General features: G+C 39.1%; 1 protein-coding gene across 1 annotated transcript; it reads left to right on the forward strand.

Annotated features, from left to right (window-relative positions):
• Positions 1–13,844: 13,844 nt before the first annotated feature.
• LOC103455061 (dynamin-2A-like) lies at positions 13,845–24,635 on the forward strand. The gene is made up of 22 exons (XM_008394654.4): positions 13,845–14,539; positions 15,300–15,350; positions 15,442–15,562; positions 15,815–15,904; positions 15,994–16,055; positions 16,163–16,280; positions 16,608–16,944; positions 17,694–17,841; positions 18,502–18,603; positions 18,684–18,803; positions 19,117–19,200; positions 19,311–19,438; positions 19,772–19,856; positions 20,012–20,156; positions 20,897–20,973; positions 21,676–21,732; positions 22,033–22,177; positions 22,280–22,437; positions 23,226–23,339; positions 23,429–23,496; positions 23,644–23,822; positions 24,147–24,635. Exons 1-22 carry the CDS (start codon positions 14,396–14,398, stop codon positions 24,395–24,397), a joined length of 2,784 nt encoding a protein of 927 aa, XP_008392876.3. The 5' UTR covers positions 13,845–14,395; the 3' UTR covers positions 24,398–24,635.
• The last annotated feature ends 1,578 nt before the right edge of the window (positions 24,636–26,213 follow it).

Here is a 26,213-nt window from a genome sequence, read left to right on the forward strand (position 1 = left end):
AAGCCCCTGTGTCTACGAGGATTCGTCGAACATCAAAGTTGGCTATGTGAGCCTCCACGATCAATGGGTCGTTATGAGGGTAGATGATGCCTCTTTCTTCCTCAGGGTAGAAACATATCGGATCCCAGTTAGGCTTTTGATACTTCCCTCCCCTGATGTCTTCCACGTGAAACACTTGGTGACCAGGCCTCAGAATTCGTTCACTGTTTTTCATGGCCCTATTGGAAGATTCAGATATGGGTGTGCCGCCGCTTATGGAATATATGACATTCACTTGGCGTTGGTTACGGTTATCCCTTTGAGGGTGAAGGAGGAATTGATCAATTTTTCCTTCTCGTGCCAAAGCTTCAATACGATCACGGAGGATGATACATTTCTCGCTATCATGGCCGTTATGCTCATGGTAGCAACAAAACATGCCCGCGTTATTCGGGGGCGTGTAATCTGGGTGCCTCGGCTTTGGCTTTGGTATCAGGTGAGCTATGCTGGGGTAAATGGCCGCGCATGTGGCATTCAAGGGCGTGTATGTCTCATACCTTGGGGTAGGGGGTATCTTGACGCGGGTTTGACCCACTGCATTGACTGCCTGGGGGCGAGCGTTATTGTGGCGATACCCTTGGTTATCGGGATAGTGTCCCTTACTCTTTTTACTGAAATGAGAGTGGTGAGGATGGAAATCCTTCCTCTTGCCTTGAAATTGATATGTCTGTTGATTCGGCGAAGCATTATGCAAGGCATGGGGAGGTGCCACTGCTGTTTGGAAAGTCGAGGTCTTCTCATTTAGGTGAGTCTGGCTTCCATCTCCCACTTGTTGATAAAGGATGGTTGTAGGAGGTTTCTCCTGATATGTCTTTGCCTCGGCGGAGGCATGGTTATAAGCCTGCGCCATCACCTCAGAGTAAGTCTTCCAAGTATTGGCATTGATCATGTATTTAAAGAAACAATCACGTAGGCCTGCCGTGAAGGCTTTGAGGGCAGTCTTGTCGTCTGCCTCGGCACACCGGGAGTATTCATGGCTGAAGCGGCCAGCATACATACGTAATGACTCGTCTGGCTTCTGACGGATAGTGTACAAGTCATCTGCAGAGTGCAAGCGATCGGTTTGGAAAATGTGTTGGGAAACAAATAGTTTCCTCAATTCCTCAAATGAGTCTACCGTCTCAGGTGTAAGATGACAATACCAATTTAGAGCTCCGCCAGAGAGGGTGGAGGGGAAGAGAAGACATCGCTCTTCGTCGGTGTGCATCCGGTATGCCATGGTGGACTCAAAGAGGTTAAGGTGCTCAATCGGGTCCTCTTTTCCAGTATAAAGTTGCAAGCCAAGCTTTTGCTTTGTCTTTGCTTGAAGGGGGGTGTTGAGGATCCTCCTTGTAAGAGGGCCAGGCCTGGGTTGGTTCCAGTCAGGTATTTCAGCCTGACGTTCAGCCTTCAACTTGTTTACTTCCTCAAAAAGTTGTAGGACAAGGGGGTCCTGAGCGGAGTTATGTGTCACTGGAGCTTTCTTTCGTAAATCTCCATCTCCTATTGGAATTAGGAAGGTTTGATCAAGGGCATGTGATTTTTCCCTGGACTCGCTGTACTGGCTTCCAGGGTATGTCTGTCGGAACACCTCTGAGTCCCCTGTACCCTCATGTCTCTCTAGGACTTGTTGCCCCTTCCCCAAATTGGTGGCCGGCTTGGGCCGTGGCAGGGGACCGAGTCTCTCAGAAATCCTTGGGTCATTAATCTTTGAGCTTATATGGATGGAATTCTCTCGACGTTGCTTCAGGAAATCCCGACAATCGCGAAAGACGGCTTTCGATCCTTCTGCCCCTTCAGCAAAGAGGTGTCTCCCTCCACTTCTCATGGTTCGGGTCGAAGCAACTGGGTTAAGAGAAGCCTCATGTTGATTATCAAGTCGAGGGGTAATCTGTTCCCTATCAGGGATATCTATGTCGAATGCATGTGACCCTCCATGTTGGAGGGCACCCAGTTGATGGTTGACTTCCACGGGGGCAACAAGCTCGCGTGTCTGAGCTTGCCTAGCTTCGTGGAGTGTCTCGAAGAGCTTCTCATATTGCTCCTGGAGGACCTCATTCCTCATTGCTATCTTGTTGTTCTGAGCTTCCAACTCATCGACTTTAGCTTGAAGAAGAACTCGTTTTCTTTCCTTCTTTCGTTGTTTCGCACTATGTGCAAGGGGGGTGTCATTTTGTGTGCTGTGGCTTCCTTCGCTTCCCATGTTGGAGAGGGATGCCTGGTCAAAAGAAAGTGTACGAATGATAGAAACCAGCTTGACACAGCTGAAGAGAGTAGGAATAAGTGTCGTTTCCCACAGACGGCGCCAAATGTTGATTATCAAAATCAGCGAAGACTTTGGTACAACAGAAAGTGTCAGGTTTTGTGACCTTCGCTTGGTTGCTTCGGTCACTAGTGAGGATAAGTACGTAAATGAATAGAGACAGATAAGCAAACACAGGATGTACGTGGTTCACCCAGATTGGCTACGTCCACAGAGTAGAGGAGTTCTTATTAGTAGTGAAGGGCTTACACAAGTACAAATGATCAAGCTCTCAATTTAGTGAGTTCTTGTGAATGATTTTAACACAAATGGCATTAGGCAATATTGTGGGGGAATGACCCCTATTTATAGAAAAACTTGTAGCTTTGTCACATTGACATGTGTCATGTTATGATTGGTTCTTGATGTCGACACGTGCTGCGCTCTAATTGGCTTCTAATCTTGACACGTGTCGAGTAGTGATTGGCCTCCTGGTCGGAGGGGAACTCTTCTGGGTCCTTGACAGTATAGCGTTGGCCGGTGCTCGGTAGTTTCGGGATTGGTCAAGTATGGTACAAACAGATATCTTCGATAAGTTACAAATATCTACATATATATGAATCAAAATAAACAAACAAGAGGGAGCTATCACAAAGGTTGCTCAGGAGAAGTCTCAGCAGTCGGCAGAGTCTCAGAAAAAGGAGGCACCAGAGGGTGATTATTCGGAGCCTCAGTACTAGATAGAACCTCAGAAGAATGAGGCATCGAAGGTTGATCATTTGGAGCTTCATTACGCGGTACAACCCAAGAAGACGAAAGCAATAAATGCCTTTGAAACAAACCCACAAACCTCTGATGATCAAGTAAAATCTGACTAATAGATTCCTGTAACTGGTCAAGCTTCCTCTTCATGTTTGTAGTATAGTCATGTGCAAGCCTGTGCAACTAATTATTCTCATGCTTGAGCCCTCTGATCTCCTGTTTGAGACTTACTACTTCAGCCACCAATGATTCAACTTGGCGGGTTCGAGCATATAGGCGTTGGGCCATATTAAACACAAAACCTGCACACTGAACATTGAGAGCCAGATAATCCTTAACAGCCAACTCATCAGACTGTTTGGAAAGTAGTTTGTTATCTTTGGGAGTGAGAAGGTTCCTGGCCACCATCGCAGTGGTCATATCATTCTTCATCATAGAGTCCTCAACGGTAAGAGGACCAGTAGGGGATAAGAAGGATGGGCGCCATATGTTGTCTTGAGAAGGCATGGTTGCCTCTTCACCAAAGTTCAAGTCAAAACGACGGTCGAATGGGCCAGACATTCTCAGAAATGATGAAGGAGAAATGAGGTACAATAAATCTCTAAAGTAAGGGGAAAATTTCCTACAAGCAATAACTCTCTTAATGTATTTCTTGCACACAATTGGTACTTTTATAAAAGAAAGGGCAACAGGGCCGTTAGTTCAAAAATCGAAGAAGCACCACTCTCTGGATTCCGAAGAGGCACCACTTTCCACACGTAACATCAGCTTCTCGGGTACCACAGATAACTTTGCCAAAGATCTCTGACAAAGTTTAGACACATAAATTTTGAAGGTCCAGATACCCTACTATTACCCACAAGGGTAAAGGTACAGCACCACTGCTTGATAACTGGAAAGTCCTTGTGTGTGTCAACCTCCGTGCTCTGTGGCAAGGCAGACTAGCAAAAATGCCCAACCTTTACTCACATTCGAGAAAACACTCCTAACAGGATTACTTGCTCAAAAATCGAAGAGGCACTGCTCTTCTAATCTCGAGAGCCAAACTCTTAACAGGATTAGTTTCTCAAAAATCGAAAAGGCACAGCTCTTTGAATCTCAAGAGGCAGACTCCTAACAGGATTACTTTATCAAAAATCGAAGAGACACCGCTCTCCGAATCTCAAGAGCCAAACTCTCAACAGGATTGCTTTCTCAAAAATCGAAGAGGCACCGTTCTCCGAATCTCGAGAGTCAGATCCTCGATAGGATTGCTTGTTTGAAAACCAAATAGGCATGCTCTCCGAACTTCGAGAGCCAGATTTCCTTGGATAAAGCTTGTCTATAATCTTCACATGCAACATCAGCTTTGCATATACCACAGACCACTTTTTCAAAGTGCTCTGACAAAGTTAAAACACGTGAAGCTTGCAGCTCCCACTATATTGCTATGACCAAGAAAGGTAAAGGAATAACATTACTACTTGTTGTTTGGGAAACTCCTATATATGTCTACCTCCACCCTCCACAGACAGGCAGACCTGCAAAAATGCTCAACCATTCCTCATATCTGAGAGGGAACTCCCAACGAAGCCTCTCGAAATACTCAGCTTCCTTTCCCCCGATAATACCTCTGCAAACAAGCCACACCAGAGCAAGAGTATCTCATATCATCAGGGTTAAAAGCAAGAGTATCTCATATCATGCTTTTTCTCTGTCTTTTCCTTTGGGCTTGTTCTTACCTGCAATATAAGGAGAAAGAGAGCAATCAGTCAGCACTTGGAATCAAGCTTCCAGTCAGGAACTGACTGCCTGGAACCCCTTGCCTAATTACTTACCTGGCATTGCTCTTGAGTACTCATCTTCAACATCTTATGCTTCCAGAAAAGATACCACATCTGCCCGAGGAACAGATAGGGCAAGTGAGAAGGATACAAGGAAGTATGTGGAGACAAGCGCAATAGAACACGTGCTAATTCATCTATTACTTCGTCAACAGCAAAAGTATCTCATATCATCAAGGTCGAACGCACTCTTAATTTGATGGACTTGTTTTGACCCTCAAATTCTTGAGTCGGCCTTATACTCTGAAGGAAACCAGAAAACCCTCCAGCCCAGTTCAAGAATAAGCCTGTGGAAAGTTACTTCTTCAAAAGCAAAAGTATCTCATATCATCTCTTCTCATTTTTCTTCTCTTTATCCTTCATGCTGCCTGCAAGGAGAATGAGAACAATCAGCCTGAACTCGAAATCAAACTTCTGATCTGGGACTGATTGCTGGGAGCTCTAATTGCTTACCTTGTCTGTCACCTCTTTCGGCAGATCTCCTAACTCGGCGACTTGGGGGACTCCTACTACATGGTTTGTATCGCGCTTAACCAAGCCTGAAACTACAAGTAAGCTTCAACTGAAATTGATACATTACCTTGTGCATCTCCACCGGTTAAAGATACCACCTCTGGATGGAGGAAAAGTACTTACATAAAAGATGCCATATCTACCTATGAAACAGATAAGACAAGTGAAAATGATACCACACTTCGGTACTTAGAAGTTTCGTTATTACTCAACGGCTTGGATCTTGCAAGTCCCCAACCGAGGAGCTTCCCTCACTCAGAAACTTAGGAGAGCACTGTTTATACCATACTTGACTAATCCCGAAACTACTAAACACCTGTCAACGTTATATCGTCAAGGACCCAGAAGAGTTTCCCTCCAACCAGGAGGCCAATCACACACGACACGTGTCGACATCAGAAGCCAATCATAGCACGACACGTGTCAACATCAGAAGCTAATCACAACACGACACGTGTCATTTTCAAAACAAAGCTAGAAACTCTTCTATAAAAGGAGATCATTCTCCCACAATATTTCCTAATGTCATTTGTACTAAATCATTCACTAGTACTTACTAAAGGAGAGCTTGAACCTATGTACTTGTGTAAATCCTTCACAATTAATGAGAACTCATATACTTCGTGGACGTAGCCAATCTGGGTGAACCACGTACATCTTGTGTTTGCTTCCCTATCTCTATCCATTTGCATACTTATCCACACTAGTGACCGGAGCAATCTAGCGAAGGTCACAAACTTAACGCTTTCTGTTGTACCAAAGTCCTCACTGATTTTATGCATCAACAAGAGGAGTTCTCATTAATTGTGAAGGGTTTACACAAGTACATAGGTTCAAGCTCTCCTTTAGTGAGTACTAGTGAATGATTTAGTACAAATGACATTAGGAAATATTGTAGGAGAATGATCTCCTTTTATAGAAGAAAGTTTCTAGCTTTCTTTTGACATTGACATGTGTTGCACTATGATTGGCTTCTAATATCGACACGTGTCGCGCTATGATTGGCCTCCTGGTTGGAGGGAAACTCTTCTGGGTCCTTAACGGTATAACGTTGACCGGTGCTCAGTAGTTTCGGGATTGATCAAGTATGGTACAAACAAATCTTAATTATGCTTTTACGTGTAGAATATAATATGACAGGAAGATAAATGTGAAAATTTGCTACCAGTAGAAAATAAAAGAAGAAATCAACAGAGAAATTACACATTATGGATTAATCTAAAGTAAAAATTGAAGGAGCTAGAGCTAGAGCTAGATTACATATAAACATCGGATATTTAAAAGATTTTAGGGCCACACAATGCCCTTAATAAATAAAAGCCTAACAAAGGAAGAAATCAATAGATAAATTACACATTATGGATTAATTTAAAGTAAAAGATAGAGGGACTTTGAGCAAGAAACTCTGTACGTAGCTGTGAGTGATGTAAAAAAGGACTTTTGCACGCGCAAGGCATGAAGAACAAGTATGAATTGTTGTTGTAGTAAAGATGTCCTTATGTATGCATAGATGTGAAAGGAAAAAAAAACTCTGAATGCAGCGCGTAGCACGCCGTGATGTAAAAAAGGACTTTCGCATGTGCAAAGCGCGTGCAGAAAGGTTAGTTTATATGGAATGAGAGCCCCAAATGGAATAACCTCTCCTCCATTTTAAGAGAAAATATTAATCTAACAAAATTTTATTAAAAAATATCTAAGAACTTTATATTGCTCTCCATTTTAGGAGAGATATATTAAGCAGAGAATTAAAATTTGTTTTATTGAAAAAAAGGAAAAAAAAGAAAAAAAGAAAAAGAAAGGAACATGAACAAGGAGATATTAATATCTAACAAAATTATATTTTAAAAAAAATAAGAAACAACGTGGGAGAAAAAGGGTAAAGGTTGTCATTAGTTTTTAAAAAAGGGTGAAGTTCTCCCACTACCAAGCAGTAACTTCCCAATTCCCACGTACATTTCCACTTTTTTCGTTTTGGCTACAATATTATTATATGTACTCCCCATCTCCTCCGATTATGTGGCCGAATCTTATACTCCCCATTTTTTTGCTCCACCTTCTTCGCATGCGATGCTATTTGAAATAATTTGGTGAGATTCTTGACTCAAAAGGCTTTTGCCAACCATTCATATCCATCTTCTGTGAAATCTTGGTGCTTTTTATTTCAATTTTCTTATTCTTTCTCTCTCATTTTTGTTATAGGGTCAAGATGATTCTATTAGGCTCCAAAGTTCAAAGGTTTGAGTAACTTTGGGTAAATCTCAATCTAAATTTACCTTTTTAGTTTTTATGCGACAGCCCGTCCCGAAGATATGTATCATTTTATTATTGAGGACGTGAATTTACTATTTTACCCTCGGTTATGAGCGTTGTGGTGTGTTATGTATGTAAGCGTTGTTCCAAACTGGTATTTCCTTAACTTTTGGAACAAAAATTTAATTGGAAATTTGGTTTGTGGTTTTGGTTGGTGACCACGTGGACCACTCACACACACACAACCTCTTCTTATCTCTTCTTCCCCGTGCTCTCTCTCTCTCTCTCAGACTCTCTCTTTTTCCCTTCTTCGTACGGACAAGCTTTGACCTCCCCATTTCAGGCACGAATCGAAGCTTTAAAGGTAAGATTCTTGTTCAGTGTAACCTCCTGAGTTTATTGGTACCCTTGTTTGGACGTGAATGCTTCGAAAAACCCGAGAAACCCTAACCCCGATTTTGTGCATTGTTCATGCACACGTAAAACCTTGCGTTTCAGGGAATTCTAAGGACATAAGAGGCTTAAGGAGGTCCTCACGAGTCTCGGGGTACTTCGTTGGAAGGATTTGGACGTCGGAGGGCTAAGATCGATGTTTATCTAGGTAAGCCGAGCTATCGACCTTTCTCGAGGAAATTATAGAAGAATTTAAGTCTTGAAACTTGTATAACGTGATTCTACATGTTATTAGCTTCATTTTGGTACCAATTTCATGAAAAATGGTGAAGAAACGAAGGAGAATAGTGGTTTTAAAGTTTTACCCAGAAACCGACGAAGTCGCCGGCGACCGCCGACTCATCGGAGAAGAAAGGGGAATATTTCGTCAGTTTTGACGGAATATGCTAATGCCATCAGTTAAGGTTAACGGTTACCGTTGGGTTTTAAAGAAATATTTAGGGGAATATTCCAAACGGCAGTTAGAGAATCCATCAGGATTCCCTGAGCGTGGCGGCGCGTCTTACTGTGCACTCGCTGGCGCGTGGCGGCGCGTGAGGGGTCCAAAAATTAATCTGAAAATTTGGGGATGATCCTGAGGTTGTGTAGATCATTGTGGTATATTCATATACCCAATTTGAGCTTTATTTGAGAAGTTATTTCCAAGGTTTCGTTTATGTGCTTAAATAACGTTATTTCAGTACTTATCCCATAGGCGAGACCTATCTGGAGGACAAGGTTAACCAGACTAGGCATGGGAGTTATGACCCAGCTGCATATCTGTGAGTGGGTAGTTATTTTCAGTATATATATATATACTTGATGTTTTTCCCAGAAAACGTATTTAAAGGAAATGTGATTTAAATGTCATGCTATGCCAATGCCTATATTTTATTTTAGTATATGCATTATCATAATTATGCATATTGTTGCATGGTGCTGTGGAGGCCCAAGTAAGCTCAGGTGAGTTATGTTTGGTTATGTGAATCATCGATGATGCGATTGGTGATTGAAAAATGTTGAGCTCATAAAACTGCACTTAGGGTGATTGTGATTTAGCCAGAGATATGATACAGGCCCGTTTATTATGTCACCTCCCACACCATATGCTCACATTGGATCCAATTTAGGTGCACAGTCTTGTCGTACAGACCTTATTTATGGTTCCGACTCGTAGGTGACTAACGATTTATCACCAGGCTACTATGTGAGAGTAGTATTGAGAATAATTATATTACACCCATTATCGTCGTACAGACCCTTGCATTTGGTTCCGACTATTGTGCAGTATGTTTGTATAGGTCATTGTAGTGACTCCGGCTAGAGTGACTTTTGAGCTATGAATTCAGCCGTACAGACTACCACAAAGGTTATGACTAAAATGTTATATTTCTATGAAATTATTCTTACCTGGATTGCTTACTCTATTATATATAGGCATGACATACATTCAAATATGAATCTTGATTTTTGAGCATGATTTGAAATATATACATATTTATGTATTCTATTTTCTGGGAAAGCATCTATATATTTGTTTTAAGGCGAGGGGTTAGTATATTCAAAGGAAAATAAGGTTTTCATGTAAATGTGTTTTACTAACCCTCTCAACTTTGTTTTTTGCCCCTCCAAGTCTTTGGTAGCAGAGTTTGGTGGCCATGAGGAATCCAACGGTGTTCTGACAGAATTTGAAAAAGTAGGATTCACCTTCGAGTGTTGTATTTTAGAAATTGTCCTACTTGACTGCAACTAGACTTTCTTATGGCTCTGAAAGTGTATTTATACACTTAAACTCTCACTAGCATCCTTCCTTAATTGGGATTGTTAGTTGCTTGGTTTTAAATTGTTCGTATTCCTTTACTCTTTATCGCTTCCGCTTTGCGCACATGGCTGCGTGACTCTTACGTGACGGCCAGCACGCCTCAACTTCGGTCGGGGTGTGTTATTTTAGGTTTTTTTTTATGGTTTATCTTTTAGTTGATGAATTTGATGCGCTCTGTGGAGCCAAAAATAATCAAGAGGCGACACGTGGATTTTTAGGTGAAGAGGACAAAATTACCCTCGAGACACACTAGATTTTCTACACGCGAGCAGTGGAGAATCTTCCATCAACCGAGTCAAGAGTGCCCAAAAATAGGTAACAAGTTCAAATTTATCTCATCCATCTTAACTCCATATCCTCTACAAGGAAATCATTCCATAATCTTCAAAACCTTCCACATAAATTACATAACCTCCAAAAAAACATTCATTTTATTATGTTAATTAGCCAATTAATATATTTATTCCTAATCAATATATTAATTACTAATTAAATCACCAAATAACACCCAAAATATACATAAAGGACCAGCCATGCCCTATAAATATTACTCACTTTTCTCTAAAAAGGGAGGTTCCACACTCTTGCAAAACTCTCAAAAACTCTCAAAACACTTTTCTCTCTAAATTCTAACTTTGGCATCGGAGGTTCTTCGGCCAAAGCCCCTCTATTCATCATGGGCGCGTGAGGCTCTTGGCTTTAACCCTAAGGTGTTAATTGTTTTGTAGGTGCAATTTTGTCCAAGAAGAAGGAGGCGGAAATTTGCATCCACACGCTCTATTGCAACTTTGAGGATGTATATATGAGTTTGTATTTAGTATTTCTAAGTCAATTTTAGTTTTTTTTTAACTTCTTCCTTTGAAATCTTCATTGTGCGTTATTTATATTTTGGTCAGATTATGAGTTTCAATTTTGATTATCTTAATGTGCTAAATGTGTGCTATGATAATTTAAAAAATTATTTGTTTTCATTCTCATGATATTTACAAGAATACCGATAAAAAATGGAGAAGGAACTACCTATTGATAAGATCCCAAACAAACATGTCTCTATTTTTACACATGGTTTAGAGATATATGTTGGAGTAAAAACTACTTATCTAAGCCAACTGATTCTCAAAGAGTGGAAAAAGAAAAAACATGAGCAGTATGTATTCTAAATTCTCTATATCATTCTACAAATTAATTATCTCAAATTATTAAAAAATAATAATTTATGGGTGCAGGAAAAAGATTAATAGTGACCAAACAACTTTTCTAAATATGGTAAGTCTTCTCTTATTTTCATACGGAAGTATACTATAAATTCAAATTGCATTCAATTTTCAAATAGAAATAAAATTGCATTTTTTGTCAGTTTTACAAGCATCACACCCGTCTCAAAGTACAAAGGTTGAAGTACAAGATTAAGGTAACCTTTCTTATTATTCAATTTTGTAAACATGATTACAGTTTGTTACCTCAAACTTGACAAATTATTTATCTTTCAGTATTCTAAAAGTAACTGGAGTAAAAATATTGCCATGAGAAAATTGTCAAAGTTAAAGGTATTTATGTTAAATTGCTTATAACCTTTATATTTGGGATTGTGCATTATAGTTAGACTTCTTATTTTATCATTATTGCTTGTAGATTAACTATGAAAATCTAAAGCATCAAGTGCAAGCAAATGAGTGGCAATCATGCCTTTGATTTCACACGAAGACGTTATGTTTACATATGTACATGTTGTCCATATTTTGCTTTGCTTCATATATTAGGAGTTCATCCCTAGCTAGCCTATAACTTTGACTGAAAACTTATGAATCTAAAAATTTTGATTTAAGGACATAGGTAGATATTTGACATTTTGCATCAGAGAGAGAAGAAGAGAGATTTATTCTGTTCTCCATTTTGTGTTTTTCCTTTAATTTTCACTTATTGGGTCCAACCTTCATGTTGTTCATACCTTAAATTTCATCCTTTAGTAGAGTGAATGGGGCAATGTAACATCTCACATTGACCAACGAAGAGGGGGTGCTGTGCTTTATATGTACATGCCCACCTTCTATAGCACGAGGCCTTTTGGGAACTCACTGGCTTTAGATTCCTTAGGAACTCCAAAGTTAAGCGAGATTGAGCAAGAGCAATCTTAAAATGGGTGACCCACTGGGAAGTTGCTCGTGAGTTCCCAGAAACAAAATCGTGAGGGAATGGTAAGCCCAAAACGGACAATATCGTGCTACGACGGAGTTGAGACTAAGATGTGACTGAATAGTATTAGAGCCACTCTGGTGTTTGGTGTGGATGTGCTGGTAAGGACGTCAGGTTCCCCTTAAGTGGGGTGGATTGTAAGATCTCACATCGACCAACGAAGAGGGGGTGATGTGCCTTATATGTACATGCCCACCTTTATATAGCACAAGGTCTTTTGGGAACTCATTGGCTTCAGATTTCATCGGAACTCCGAAGTTAAGCGAGTTTGGGCGAGAGCATTCCCAGGATGGGTGACCCACTGGGAAGTTCTTATGTAAGTTCCCAAAAAAACAAAACAAAATCATGAGGGCATGCCCGGGGCCTAAAGCGGATAATATCGTGCTACGACGGAGTCGAGATTGGGATGTGACAGAATAGTATCAGAGCCACTCTGCCGTTAGGTGCGAGTGTGCTAACGAGGACATCGGGCCCTTAAGGGGGTAGATCATCCTACATCGACTAACGGAAAGGGGGTGATGTGCCTTATATGTACATGCCCACCTCCTATAACACGAGGCCTTTTGAGAACTCACTAGCTTCGGATTCTATAGTAACTCCGAAGTTAAGCGAGATTGGGTGAGAGCAATCCTAGGATGGGTGGCCCATTGGGAAGTTGCTCATGAGTTCCCAGAAACAAAATCGTGAGGGAATGGTAAGCTCAAAGCGGACAATATCGTGCTACGGCAGAGTCAGAAGTTGCTCGTGAGTTTCCAAAAACAAAACCGTGAGGGAATGGTAAGCCCAAAGCAGACAATATCTTGCTACGGCGGAGTCAAGACTGGGATGTGACAGAATAGTATCAGAGACACTTTGCTGTTCGGTGCAAATGTGCCGGCGAGGACGCTGGGTTCCCCTTAAGTGGGGTGGATTGTAAGATCTCACATCGACCAACAGAGAGGGGGTGATGTTCCTTATATGTACATGCCCATCTCCATATAGCACGAGGCCTTTTGGGAACTCACTGGCTTCGGATTCCATTAGAACTTCGAAGTTAAGCGAGTTTGGGCAAAAGCATCCCTAGGATGGATGACCCATTGGAAAATTCTTGTGTGAGTTCCAGAAACAAAACAAAATCGTGAGGGCGTGGCTGAGACCCAAAGTGGACAATATCGTGTTATGGCGGAGTCAAGACTGGGATGCGACAGGCAATGTGGCAACTTATTAGGTTTAACCTTACTCGAGTTGTTTTGTTTGTTGTTGTTTGGATTGGAGTAGAAATTTATTGCATTGCAGCTGAGTAGCAGTCTTGAATTTCAGGAAAGTGAGATTAAGGATCAAGGCCCAGCAAATTAAGCTTTAGAAGAAGTATAAGGCCAAGGTCCCTACTCCTGTCATCAAAAGCTTCACATTACAACACCCTTTATGCATTGATGTTCATGTTCTCAAAAAAAAAAAAAAATGACACCATAATAATCAGCAAGCAAAAAAAATGTGGAATGGTTAGTGTACCATTAATAAATTTCATTTTTTTCTGTATAATGAGTGGGTGTAAAAGATTAAGTTAGATGATTGAAAATAATAGGAAATTGTAAATAATAAGAAATTATTGTGATGGACACACACCCACAATTTATAAAATAATCACTTAAGAAATATAAGAATATATAAAAGAACACATTTTTAGGACGCGTAACACCCGTGAAGCAAAAATGATTCTCGTATGCACATGCGGAGAGGCTAGTAATAATTAATGTCATAAATACATCTCACATGATACGGTGAATGTGAATGTGATAATAAAAACAAGATTTAGCTAGTGTTACTCGAAAGAAATCTGCAAAAAAAAAAAAGGAAAAAGATGAGAGAATTTGAGGGGAAAAAGAAAGAAACAACAGAGAGAAAATAGTGGAGCAAATTGAAAACATTGAAAAGGAACCGGAACCGAGCTAAATACTTGAAAACAAGATTCAAAATAAAGAAAGAGGACAGAGAGAGAGAGAGAGAGAGAGAGAGAGAGAGAGAGAGAGAGAGAGGAGAGAGAATGGCGAGAAGACTATGAGATTTCAAAACGCAAGAGAGAGAAAGTGGGAAGAAAGAAAGAGATAGAGAGAGAGAGTCGAGAGAGAGAGAGAGCTTCTCCCACATTTCCCCTTTCCTTACGTTCGTTCGCTCGCAGTTCGCTCGATATCTCTTAATCCCTCAATTTCAGTTTCCTCCAAAGAAACGAGAGATAGAGCGAGCGAGAAACCCAGCCACACCAAACGAGATCGTTTTGGTTCCCGAATTCCCAATTCCTAGGGTTTGAATCAGATCCGTCGGTCTCCCTCTCAGATCTTTGATCCTCAACCCTCTGCTGCGATGGAGGCGATCGAGGAATTGTTGCAGCTATCAGACTCGATGCGGCAAGGCGCTGCTATCCTTGCCGACGAAGATGTTGACGAGAACACAACCTCCTCTCGCAGGGCTTCCAGTTTCCTTAACGTCGTCGCTCTCGGCAATGTTGTAAGTCAACCAATCCCCTTTCGATTCGATTCGTTCGCAGTTTGATCTCTTTGAATCGGCTTGCTCAGTCTCAATCGGAGATCTTTGAATCCACGCTGCGTCTTTGGATTCCTAATTCATGTTTCGTAATCGATGTGGGTTACAGTCTGAATACCCTGTGCGTTTGTCTCACTAACTGATGACTGAAAATCATAGCTCCCAGAAGACAGATATGTTGAATCTGAAATTTAAACGGTTAATGGAGTTTGATTTGAAATTGCGAACTTTGAGAATGACCACCAAACGCGATAATGATTTCACAGTCTCGGGCAGTTCTTGGCGATCTGCATCTACTTTGTTTCCACGATTCGCCTTACTTTGTTGCTCTGAATTAACTGAAGAAAGTTACATTCAACAGTTTTCACTGCTTCTGTTCTTATAAATTCCTTATATATAGGGAATAAACTTTTTCTTAATTGACTTGTTCTCTAGCTGTGCTTATAGTGTGCATTGTCGGGCATGCCCGGATATGTGCATTTGTTTGTTCATTGTTTATATATGTTTTATTCAATGGTTATCTATTCTTTTAAGCCACGATAAACAGCTTGAAGATGAATTTACATTTTCTTTTTTGAGAAGAAACGAAGAGATGAATTTACTTTTGAGATATTAAATTTGAATGTTGTTTTTCTTTGTCTGGAATTAATCTTCCACTTATCCATAATGAGCTCACTTGCAGATCCTGATATATATTTACTTTTCTCATGGTTGTTATTGCCAGGGTGCGGGTAAATCAGCAGTTTTGAACAGTTTGATTGGACATCCTGTTTTGGTAAGTAGGATAAAATATATAATGTTTGTGTGGCATGTGACCTAATAAAAGCTCTAATTTGTCCTAAAGTATGTTTCTCTTCTCCGTTCAGCCAACTGGTGAAAATGGTGCTACTCGAGCTCCCATTAGCATTGATTTGCAGAGGGATGGTTCCTTGAGCAGCAAATCTATTATATTGCAGATTGACAATAAATCTCAGCAAGTTTCTGCAAGTCAGTCACTACACTTTTGTGTTCTTACATTAGTTCAAGTTCATGTTTTACTGTTGCTTGTGTTTGGATATCTTTGGTCAACATTAGGAATCCCCTTTTGAATGGCCTTTTAACTCATGCTGGCTTATACTCAGCTGAAGCCTATGTGATACTAGAAATACTTCATGATGTATTGAATACATAATGTGTCATAACCATGCTAATCTCATTCTTATTGTGTCAACTTTAAACTTTAATGTGCTTGCTGTTCAGGTGCTTTACGGCATTCTCTGCAAGGTAGGCTGGGAAACGCCACAGGAAAAACCCGTGATGAAATTAATTTGAAACTACGAACAAGTACAGGTTAGTTTAGTTATTACCTATCTTCACTGAGTAATTAATGATAAGTGGTTATTGAAATTTTATGGTTACTAACATGATTTTTATTGCAGCCCCACCCCTCAAATTGATTGATTTACCTGGGCTTGATCAAAGGATCATGGATGAGTCTATGGTATGTGATTGTTTGCAGTTCTAGACTATTTAATGTCTCAGTGGCGCCACCACTCCCATTACTGAATTTCAACTTGGTACTGAAATGAAATTCTTTAACTTTTGTAGATTAGTGAATATGCTGAGCACAATGATTCAATTTTGCTCGTTATAGTTCCTGCATCCCAAGCACCTGAAGTTGCTTCATATCGAGCCCTCAGAGTCGTCAAGGAGTTTGATGCAGATGGTAAAAACATTGCTATTTAGTTTGTACGACCCTTTCCCTACTTTAGGGAGTGGGTTGCTTATTCTTTGATCTCTAATTGTTTTAATAATTATCAGATCTGTTAGTAATGCTGCATGTTAGAGTTCCTGTAGATTAATTGACTCCCTCCAATATCATTCATCTTCATCCCCCCATTATTTTATTCTAGTGTTATGTTTAGTTGTTTGAAGTGGTTAAAAGGACAAAGGCTTTGTTGCACCCCACTTAGTGGGAAAAGGTTTTGTTGTTGTTGTGTTGTTGTTGTTTAGTTGTTTGAAGTGATTCAAAGGACAAATCAAATGTTGACAGGTACCAGAACTGTTGGTGTTATTAGCAAGATAGACCAAGCTGCTTCAGATCAGAAAGCACTTGCTGCAGTCCAGGCTCTTCTGTTAAATCAAGGACCATCAAGAGCATCTGATATCCCTTGGGTTGCTTTAATAGGTCAATCGGTTTCAATTGCTTCTGCACAGTCTGGAGGTTCTGAAAGTTCTCTAGAAACTGCCTGGAGGGCTGAAAGTGAAAGTCTGAAGTCTATTTTGACCGGAGCTCCTCAAAGTAAGCTAGGAAGAATAGCGTTGGTGGATGCTCTGGCACAGCAGATTCGTAGCCGTATGAAAGTTCGACTTCCAAACCTCCTTTCTGGGTAATTTTTCATGAATTCTGTTTAACTTGTTTTATAATATTCTTATACATTTCTCATATTATTCAAAACACTCAACTTTAGAATATGTTTGTTGCCATTTCACAAAATGGTCCCTTATGAACTGGCTATTGTGCCAGTATCTGAACCTTGAACCTAGCTTCCACTAGAAGAAAAAAACCTTGGCTTCAGTAAAAATGAAGAAAAACTTAGCCCACCTATGAGTTGCCACCTGCTCCCTTCATTGTCCGCTTCTAGGGAGATGGGCCCAGTCATGGTCACATCATACCTCCTATTATTTCTATGTTTGGAGACTTTTTGCTGCTGTTTGGTCAGGGTTTTTTTCTTGTTACCTTGCTCTCCTTTTTGGGATAGATCTGGAGTTGTGGATTTGTTTTTCTACTGGATTGATCCACTCCATCCCAGATGTTTTGTGGGGGGATTGTTTTCTAGTACCTTTACTAATTATGAGATACACATTCCTCAAAAGATTTAGGATAATTTATTAATTTACAGTGTTATGTATTTCTAAGTGCTTCTCAGATCTCACTTGGCCATTCCACTTTCATTGACCTAATAAAGTTAGATCAATCACCACTTTAATATATCTGTAAGTGTCAGTGTAGAACATGAAAACTTACTGATCAAACTGCTACGTTGAATAATATACGTTCCCTGCTTCAACTTTGGTAATTTTTTTCCTTCATTAATTGGTCAGTTTCAACTTAATAGTTATTTTTATTCTTTTCCAGGTTACAAGGGAAGTCTCAAATAGTTCAGGATGAGTTAGTAAAGCTTGGTGCATCTATGGTGCAGAGTGCTGAGGGTACCAGATCACTAGCTTTGGAGCTTTGCCGTGAGTTTGAGGATAAGTTTCTCCAACACATTACAACTGGTGAGGTGAGTTCTTTAAATGGTCGACTTGTGTGTGCTAAGTATTTTGGTATATATATATTTTTATTTCCTTTAAATTTTTTATAAGTGAAAAAACAAGAAATTGAATGGTTCATAACCTCATATATGACAAGTAGATGAGTGGCAACAAGATAAAATTCCTCCCAAGTCAATTTCCCACCTTAAAAGTGTATATTTAATTTAAAATCTTGTAATGTATTGGGCCTTCTTTTTTAATCAAGAAGTTTGTCCGATCATTGTTGGACTTTGAGACCTTCTTGAAGGTTGGCTTACAATCTCATAATTCACTCCTTGCTTTTGGTTTATAGATGTAGGCCATATTGTACTTATAGAAGAGTTAGTCTTAAGTATCTAAGAATAATATTGTGTTCTATTCCCAAGCTTCTATCAGTTGGACATTCAATTTATTTTTTCCATTGTAATGGATCGTAAACCTATTAGCTTCAATTTTTTTTTTTGGAGTTAAACTGGTCAGTTTGTTAGTACTCTGGTTTATCACATTTTTTTATGATTTTGTGAATAGTTGAATCTCTTAGGGTATATAGTACTATTTAGTTTCCTATGATGAAATAGAATGTTTCTGGTACATGATTGTCATGGATTTGTTTGGATTATTAGTTCATATGGTTTTCAAACTCTATGCAGGGTTCTGGATGGAAAATTGTTGGAAGTTTTGAAGGAAATTTCCCAAATAGAATAAAACAACTCCCATTAGACCGACATTTTGATATCAATAATGTGAAAAGGGTATGTTTTGTCCTGGTTTTGTTTTTCTGAGGTTTAAAATTTCTTAACTTCGCATGACCTTTTGCTATCTTTCTATTTAGATTGTGTTGGAAGCAGATGGTTATCAACCTTATCTCATATCCCCTGAAAAGGGGTTGAGGTCTTTAATAAAAGGGGTCTTAGAGCTTGCAAAGGAGCCATCACGTCTCTGTGTGGATGAGGTAATTCTAGCTATGTCTTTGCATCTGCACTTGTTTGAATTCCATGTACCCTTTCCGTTTTCGATTCTACAGAAGGCTAACCTTTCCTTTCATTCTTTCCTCCATTTCTTATTGAGTTAATTATAATTTGATTTTCTGTGTCTGGAGCCATTGAAATGATGAAAATCGCTTACTTTGATCTATTTTTTTAGTCTTCAAGATTGTATTTACAGTATGCTTTCTGTTTTAGACATTATTTGCTCTAAACGTCCTTGGGTTTATTCTAATATCAAGTAATAAAGAAGTCCCATTTTTTTGTTGATTGATTAAACAGGTACATCGTGTCCTGGTAGATATAGTTTCTGCTGCTGCAAATGCTACGTCAGGTCTTGGAAGATACCCTCCTTTCAAGAGGGAGGTAAGATACCTTAAATATTAGTCTTTTTGCATTTAGCTCTGTATTTTACAGCAGTTAATCCAATGAATAGATTCTGTACTTCTTAATTTCATTTCTTCAACTCTTTCAAGGTTGTGGCCATTGCAAGTGCTGCATTGGATGCGTTTAAGAATGAAGCAAAGAAAATGGTGGTTGCACTGGTAGATATGGAGCGTGCTTTTGTGCCTCCCCAACACTTCATTCGCTTGGTGCAAAGGAGGTAGTCTCTATTTTTCTGTTTGATTGTTGACACATAATACCGGTTCCAGGCACAAAATGTTTAAGCTGCTTTTCTTGCATGTGCTGTCAATTCCTTTTAATTGCAGCATTATGGCATGTGTAGTTGATTTTTGCATGTGCAGATGGATAATCAAGAAGTGGATACCTTAATGTCATATGGTTTATGAGAGTTCATAGAATGTCTGCCTCCTCATGCTCGCAACACATTTCGTCCCTGTGGGCTAGTTTATTAAAATTCTTTGTTTTGAGTCAGTATTCTGATGTGTGTTTATGCAGCTTGTTATACAATATATTAATTCCTGGTCTATTACAGGATGGAGAGGCAGCGTAGAGAGGAAGAAGTGAAAAATCGATCTTCAAAGAAAGGACAAGAGGCAGAGCAATCGATAATGAATCGGGTATGGACTGACTCTTTGTAGTTATGTTAACCAAAATTAATGAAAATGAAAATATTATGTAGACATGAATTTCGTTTGCATACAGAGCTAATTTCTCTTGACCTTTAATTATCTAAGCTGCTTGTTCTTACTGTTCATTATCCGCTTTTTTTTAGGCAACGAGTCCTCAAACAGGGGGGGAGCAAGCTAGTGGAAGCATGAAATCAATGAAGGATAAGGATAAATCTGGTAAGGAAGGCAAAGAAGTACAGGAGGCAACTGGTTTGAAGACCGCAGGTCCTGAAGGAGAAATAACAGCAGGTTTGTATGCAAATGCTTGCAATATTGACTTCTTGGAACAGGGTTTATGTGAAACGGTTCTATTTTATTGATATATTTGGGAAACAGGTCTGCTGCTGCCATTTTTTTCTTGAGTTTTCCTAATTGAATGCCCTTTAAGTGGTATTTATTTTTTCATTTAGCTAAACACCAATACTTATTGTATGTGAAACAGTTCTATTTTATCTTGTAACTTAGAATTACCTAAACAACATTCCATGGAGGTTTTTCTTTTCGTATGCATGTTGTTAGTGCATTATCCTGAACTTAGAATCCTTGAAAAATATTTGGCAATTACGTCATTTTTTGTATAAAGTTTTGCAAAAAATGCATGAACATATTCTTTAGAGACCTTTGAGGGTCACTCAAGAAATGTTGAAACAAACATGGCAGGTCTTTTATGTTCTCATTCAATCACCCGTCCCCTGATTCGTAATTAATAAGATGATGATATTAACTCTGAGATTTTGAACTCAGTGTAATTAATCAAGGAACTGTAATGTGCGATTCTGGTCATTTATTTGTTATTGCTTTTTCTTTTACAATTTTACATTAGTATGCTAGGCGTGAGAACTTTGAATTCTTGAAAGAACCTGGCAACTTAAACAACTTTTAATTTTGAAACCATCTTGGGTTGGTTTAACAGGGGTTTGCTTAACCATGTAGATTTCCTAAGTTTTATAAATTGCATGTATTAATGTTGTAGTTTCAAATATCTGCAGGTTTCTTGTATAAAAAAAGTGCCAAAACTAATGGATGGAGCAAGCGATGGTTTGTTTTGAATGAAAAGACTGGAAAGGTTTGTAAAATTACTCATACGCCTGAGAAATCCAGGTGTACATAACGCTTATGGATTATTGTGTTCCGATGGATATGACGCATCAAATAGGTGACACATGGTGGTGTGATCTTTGTATATTTTGATATGCATGAAGTTTAAGGCAGTGATCATTTTGAGTTTGTTTAAACTATTATTATTTTCTTTTGTTGGTGTGTGTGGTTTGTACAAGTTTGGTGCATTGTAAATCAAAGATATACAATTTCGTGACAATATGTTGAATTCGTTGTAAAAATGAGCAATCATCTTTAAAATGCCCCGTACCAGTTTACATCTTTTTCAAAGAAATAAAGAGCAAAATAAAGTTTAGGAGTTAGTCATGCCTCATCTTTTTTTGGGTGAAGAGTGTGCCTCGTCTTAATGAAGAAGATAACAAGAGTTGTGATTTGTTTGAGTCTTGATCTCCATCATAAATTATTCTATGCCTTTAATGTTCTTGCGTCTCTTTCAACTTTCTCATTGCTAGACAGCAATTGCTAGCTTGCAGATTATATACGTGTCGCAAGATGTTGGAAATGGTGTCTTTTGTTTGCTTCTTACATTATTTATCTTTATTTCACTTCTGAACTCTAGATTATGAATGTGTTTATATTATTGATGCTGCTTTTACACTTGCAAATTGTTATGTTGATATATCTTGGCCACCCTTCCTTTATTTCACAGCTTGGTTACACCAAAAAGCAAGAGGAGAGACACTTCCGTGGTGTCATCACTTTGGAGGTATTGGAATCCTTCAATGCCTTACCTCGTTAAAATTCATATAATTTAATTATCATACTGCCCATCTGTTATACTTGCATAGGATGTCCCCTGGAAGGAATATATAGTGTAACCTGATGACTAGAAAGTAATGTTTTGATGGTTTTTTTTTTTGGGTGAATGTGTTTCCATGATGTTATATACTACTGTTTTGACTGGACTTGAGATTAGCATATTAAACATGTCAAAACAGCGTGTATGTGCATGTTAACAGCAATTATGCCAGTGGCGTCAATGACCAAGCCCATAATTGTATTGCAGGAGTGTAATATTGAAGAGGCTTCAGATGAGGATGAACCACCTCCATCAAAGAGCTCAAAGGACAAAAAGTCAAATGGACCAGAAAAATCACCGAGTCTTGTGTTTAAGATAACTAGCAAAGTTCCATATAAAACTGTTCTGAAAGGTATATCCTCATTTTTGGTTGTTGTAGTTGTCTGCCAGTGGCTTCACCCGGTCTCCCGCATGAGTTCATTATCATCTTTCTAAAATCTGTTTTTCCTTGCAGCGCACAGTGCCGTTGTGCTAAAGGCAGAGACTGTGGCAGACAAGCTAGAGTGGATAAATAAGATTGGAAAGGTTATTCAACCTTCTAAAGGACTAATGAGGGGTGCTTCAACTGAAGGCGGTCCTACAATGCGACAAAGTCTTTCTGATGGTTCTCTTGTGAGTTGTTGACTTCGATAACTTTTATAATTGTGATACTATGAATGGATGCTTGTGTATGTGTGTGAGTGTCCTTTGTGCATTTTGATATTTATTCTTTCAGTATCTTCTGAGGCTTACCTATTTCTTTGTAGTTGGGATTCTTTATGGCTATGTGTGGTGAGGGATCTCTAGGTTCCAAGGGATACAGCTCAATGGATCGCAAAAAATTAGATAGGAGGGATTAGAAAAGCCCTCCATCAGCATAACAAAGGCATGTAGGAGGGATTTGCAAATGACACCTTCCAAGTAGGGTTTTGCATTTCCTTCTAACAAACCTTTGTAATGCTCATGGAGGGAGTTTCTAATCCTTCTCATCTAATTTTTTGTGATCCATTCCTTGGTAACTTGACCTCAATTCCTTTGGGCTAGGAATTTTTTTTCGCTCACACATAGCCTATGTATGAATTTGCCACACTACAATTATGCACATAGTAAAATATGGAATGGGAGTATTATTAGGCAACTTTGTTAGAAATGCACTTCAAAAAATTCGGCCATTTTTTTTGAAAATTTAATATTTATTTATATAAAATATTTATTTTTTCAATAATATGTTAAAAATACGAAAAATTTATGTGTATTATTGAAATATGAGTCTAAATAACATGTGTTAAACATGAAAAGTACGTTAGTACGTGTATCATACGTTGGAGTTTTAAAAAACGTGCAATTTAACGAATTATTAAGACGTGTAGCCTTAGCTTTGTATTTCTGAAGTGTCAAGTTGTCATGTAACCTCTTTTTAGGATACAATGACTCGAAGACCGGCTGACCCTGAGGAAGAACTCCGGTGGATGTCTCAAGAAGTTCGTGGTTATGTTGAAGCTGTTTTGAATAGTTTGGCTGCTAATGTCCCTAAGGTAAGCTTGGAAGATCAGCTTTGTATTTGTTGTCCTTATGATTGGACACTTGGAAAATTCTTTAATGCATTTTGTTATCGGTTGAGCAGGCAGTTGTTCTTTGCCAAGTTGAAAAGGCCAAGGAAGACATGTTAAATCAGCTATATAGCTCTGTCAGGTTAACTTGATATTTTCTTTCCTTCTTTCCATCTATATATTTATTTTTAAATATGGACTTGTTAAGCCTTGTTAGGCTGCTTTTCTCATGTTATTTGTGTCAAACAATAATTATGTTTGATAAGTATTTTCATTTTTCTGTGGGTAGTGCTCAAAGCACAGCAAAGATTGAAGAGCTGCTTCAGGAGGATCAGAATGTGAAGCGGAGGAGGGAGCGCTACCAGAAACAGTCATCACTCCTTTCCAAACTAACACGCCAACTGAGCATTCATGACAACCGAGCAGCTGCTGCATCCAGCTGGTCCAATGGTGGTAGTGGTGCACCAGGTATGCAATAGGAAATGTTATCGTTTTGTTTTGATGTGATTATAAAATTATATAATCTCGAGACTTGCTTATTAATATATAAATAATAGAAAGTGCTTGTAATTTGCAACATATATTGCGAATATTACCTTTGTAATTTTAGATTTCTTTGCTTTTCTTGTCACTTGGGAAGACCCCAGATGGTGTTCGGCCAGGGAATTCTTATGCAAATGCATCTTGTTTTTCCCAACAATGGGGGACCTTAAAATTGATCTAAACTTTTACCTCTGTTCTTTTGACTTTTATTTGCTTGGTAATTTATGGACACTGTTGTTAATTTTGCAGAAAGCAGCCCAAGATCTTCATCCAGTGGTGCATCAGGTGATGACTGGAGATCCGCCTTTGATGCCGCCGCTAATGGCCCAGTTGACCGTAGTTCTTCATTATCTAGATCTTCATCCAATGGTCACAGCCGACATTATAGTGATCCAGCACAAAATGGTGATGTGAACTCTGGTCCAAACTCTGGTAGCCGTCGTACTCCAAATCGGTTGCCACCTGCACCGCCAGGTTCTTCAGGCGGCAGATACTTTTAGATGCGCTACTAGACTGATATTAATTGATGATTTATATTTTACTTTGCATGCATTATTGGTGGGTGAGGGCGGCGCCGCCCCACTTAATGATTTTTCTAGTAGAATATCCTTTAGGCGAGGAGAGAGGGTGTGTACATACAAGTTTACATTCCTATCAGCTTCTTACAGCTTTCCCGAGTATTACGAGGATGGGTTCAAGGCTTACTTGAAAACATTTATCATATATTTGTCGATTCAATTTTTCTTTCTGCTCGTAGAATTTTTTTTTTCCTCTTTTTTTTTTTCCTTGTCCAATTCATTTTTGGATACTAAGCTGTATTTGCCTGTCATGATTTTGATTTTTGATATGTATGTCCAAGCTTTTGATGGGTTTGTAACGTTTGGATCTGGAGGATGGATATATATAGTGCTTCAGCCGTCCTAATTTATCATATTTCTTCTAGTGGAATCCCACTTCCACAATGGTTCTCGTTTGCTTTTGTACTTTTCAAGTCTAAAACACTTTTAATTCACTTTTTTTATTCTTTGAACAAGTAAATTTACGTTATGTATAGGTCTTTAGCATTTGCTGAAGATGTTAAAATACACTATTTTTTTTTTCTTTGAACAAGTAAATTTACGTTGTCATAGCCTGTCCCGAAAGATTTTCTTTGTTGGTCTGAAGTGTATAATTTACCCTTAAACGTTTGTGGTGTTGTGTTGATGGCCAATTATTTTCTTTCCTAAATTTTTGGACCCAACTAGAACTAAATTTTTTCCTAGTTTTGGTTGGTGGCAAGTAGGACCACACACCCACACACACCCAATCTTGTTGACCCTTTCTCTCTCTCCTTCTTAGTTTTTCTTCATTTTCCGTACAATACGTACGGACAAACCTCAAACCAAGCAATTTCTTCATGGATCGAGGTTTTTGAAGTCACCCTCGTGTTCCTTGTGAGCTCAGGAGCACATTTATATCGTTTTTAAATCGTGAAGACCTTATTTTCTCGAGAACCCAGTTTTGGGTTACTGTTCATGCACTCGTGATTTCGAAGTTTTTAGGAGATTTTAAGCTGCTAGGAATCTTTAGGACGTCTTCGTGAAGCTCGGAGAAGAAAAACGAAGTGTTTTGGACATTGGGAAGTTGAGTTTGACAAGTTTCAAGTTTGGCCGGAATATCGAGGTTTCTTCGGTGAAATCCTGTGGATTTCAAGGCTTGAAAGTGGTAAGGTTTTGTTCTTCTAGTCCTAAGCTTCATTTTGGTACAAATTTCATGAGTTTTGGTGGAAAAATGAGCAAGATATTGAAGTTTTAAACTTCCCCAATTTCCGGCGATCCCAGTGGTGGCCAGCGCCGGACACCGGCAAACGAAGGAAGAAGGAGGAGAATATTCCGTCAAAGTTGACAAAATATTCTAACGCCATCAGGTAACTTTAACGACATGTTCTGATTTTTGACGGAATATTCCATAACGCCGTTAGGGAATCCATTTGGTGTGCCAAGCACGTGCCTGCGCGTGAGCCACGCGTTTGGCCGTGCCTTGGTTGGTGCGTGAGGGTGCGTGGGGTCATGAAATTTTTTTCTGAAAATATGGGGATGTTCCTGAGGTAGAATGGATCATGGTGGTATATTCAAATACCCTATTTGAGCAATGTATGAGAAATTATTTCCTAGTTTTGTGTATGTGCTTTAAATAACGTTTATTCAGTTATTTTGCATATAGGTGAGACTTATCCTGAGGATGAGCGCCATCAATCAAGGCTCAGGGGCTACGACCCTTCGACATATCAGTGAGTGGGCTTTTGGTTTTCCGTATATACCTATATACTTGAGATTT

Source organism: Malus domestica, chromosome 05, assembly GCF_042453785.1.
Source record: "Malus domestica chromosome 05, GDT2T_hap1".
In the NCBI taxonomy this organism is placed as follows: Eukaryota; Viridiplantae; Streptophyta; class Magnoliopsida; order Rosales; family Rosaceae; genus Malus; species Malus domestica.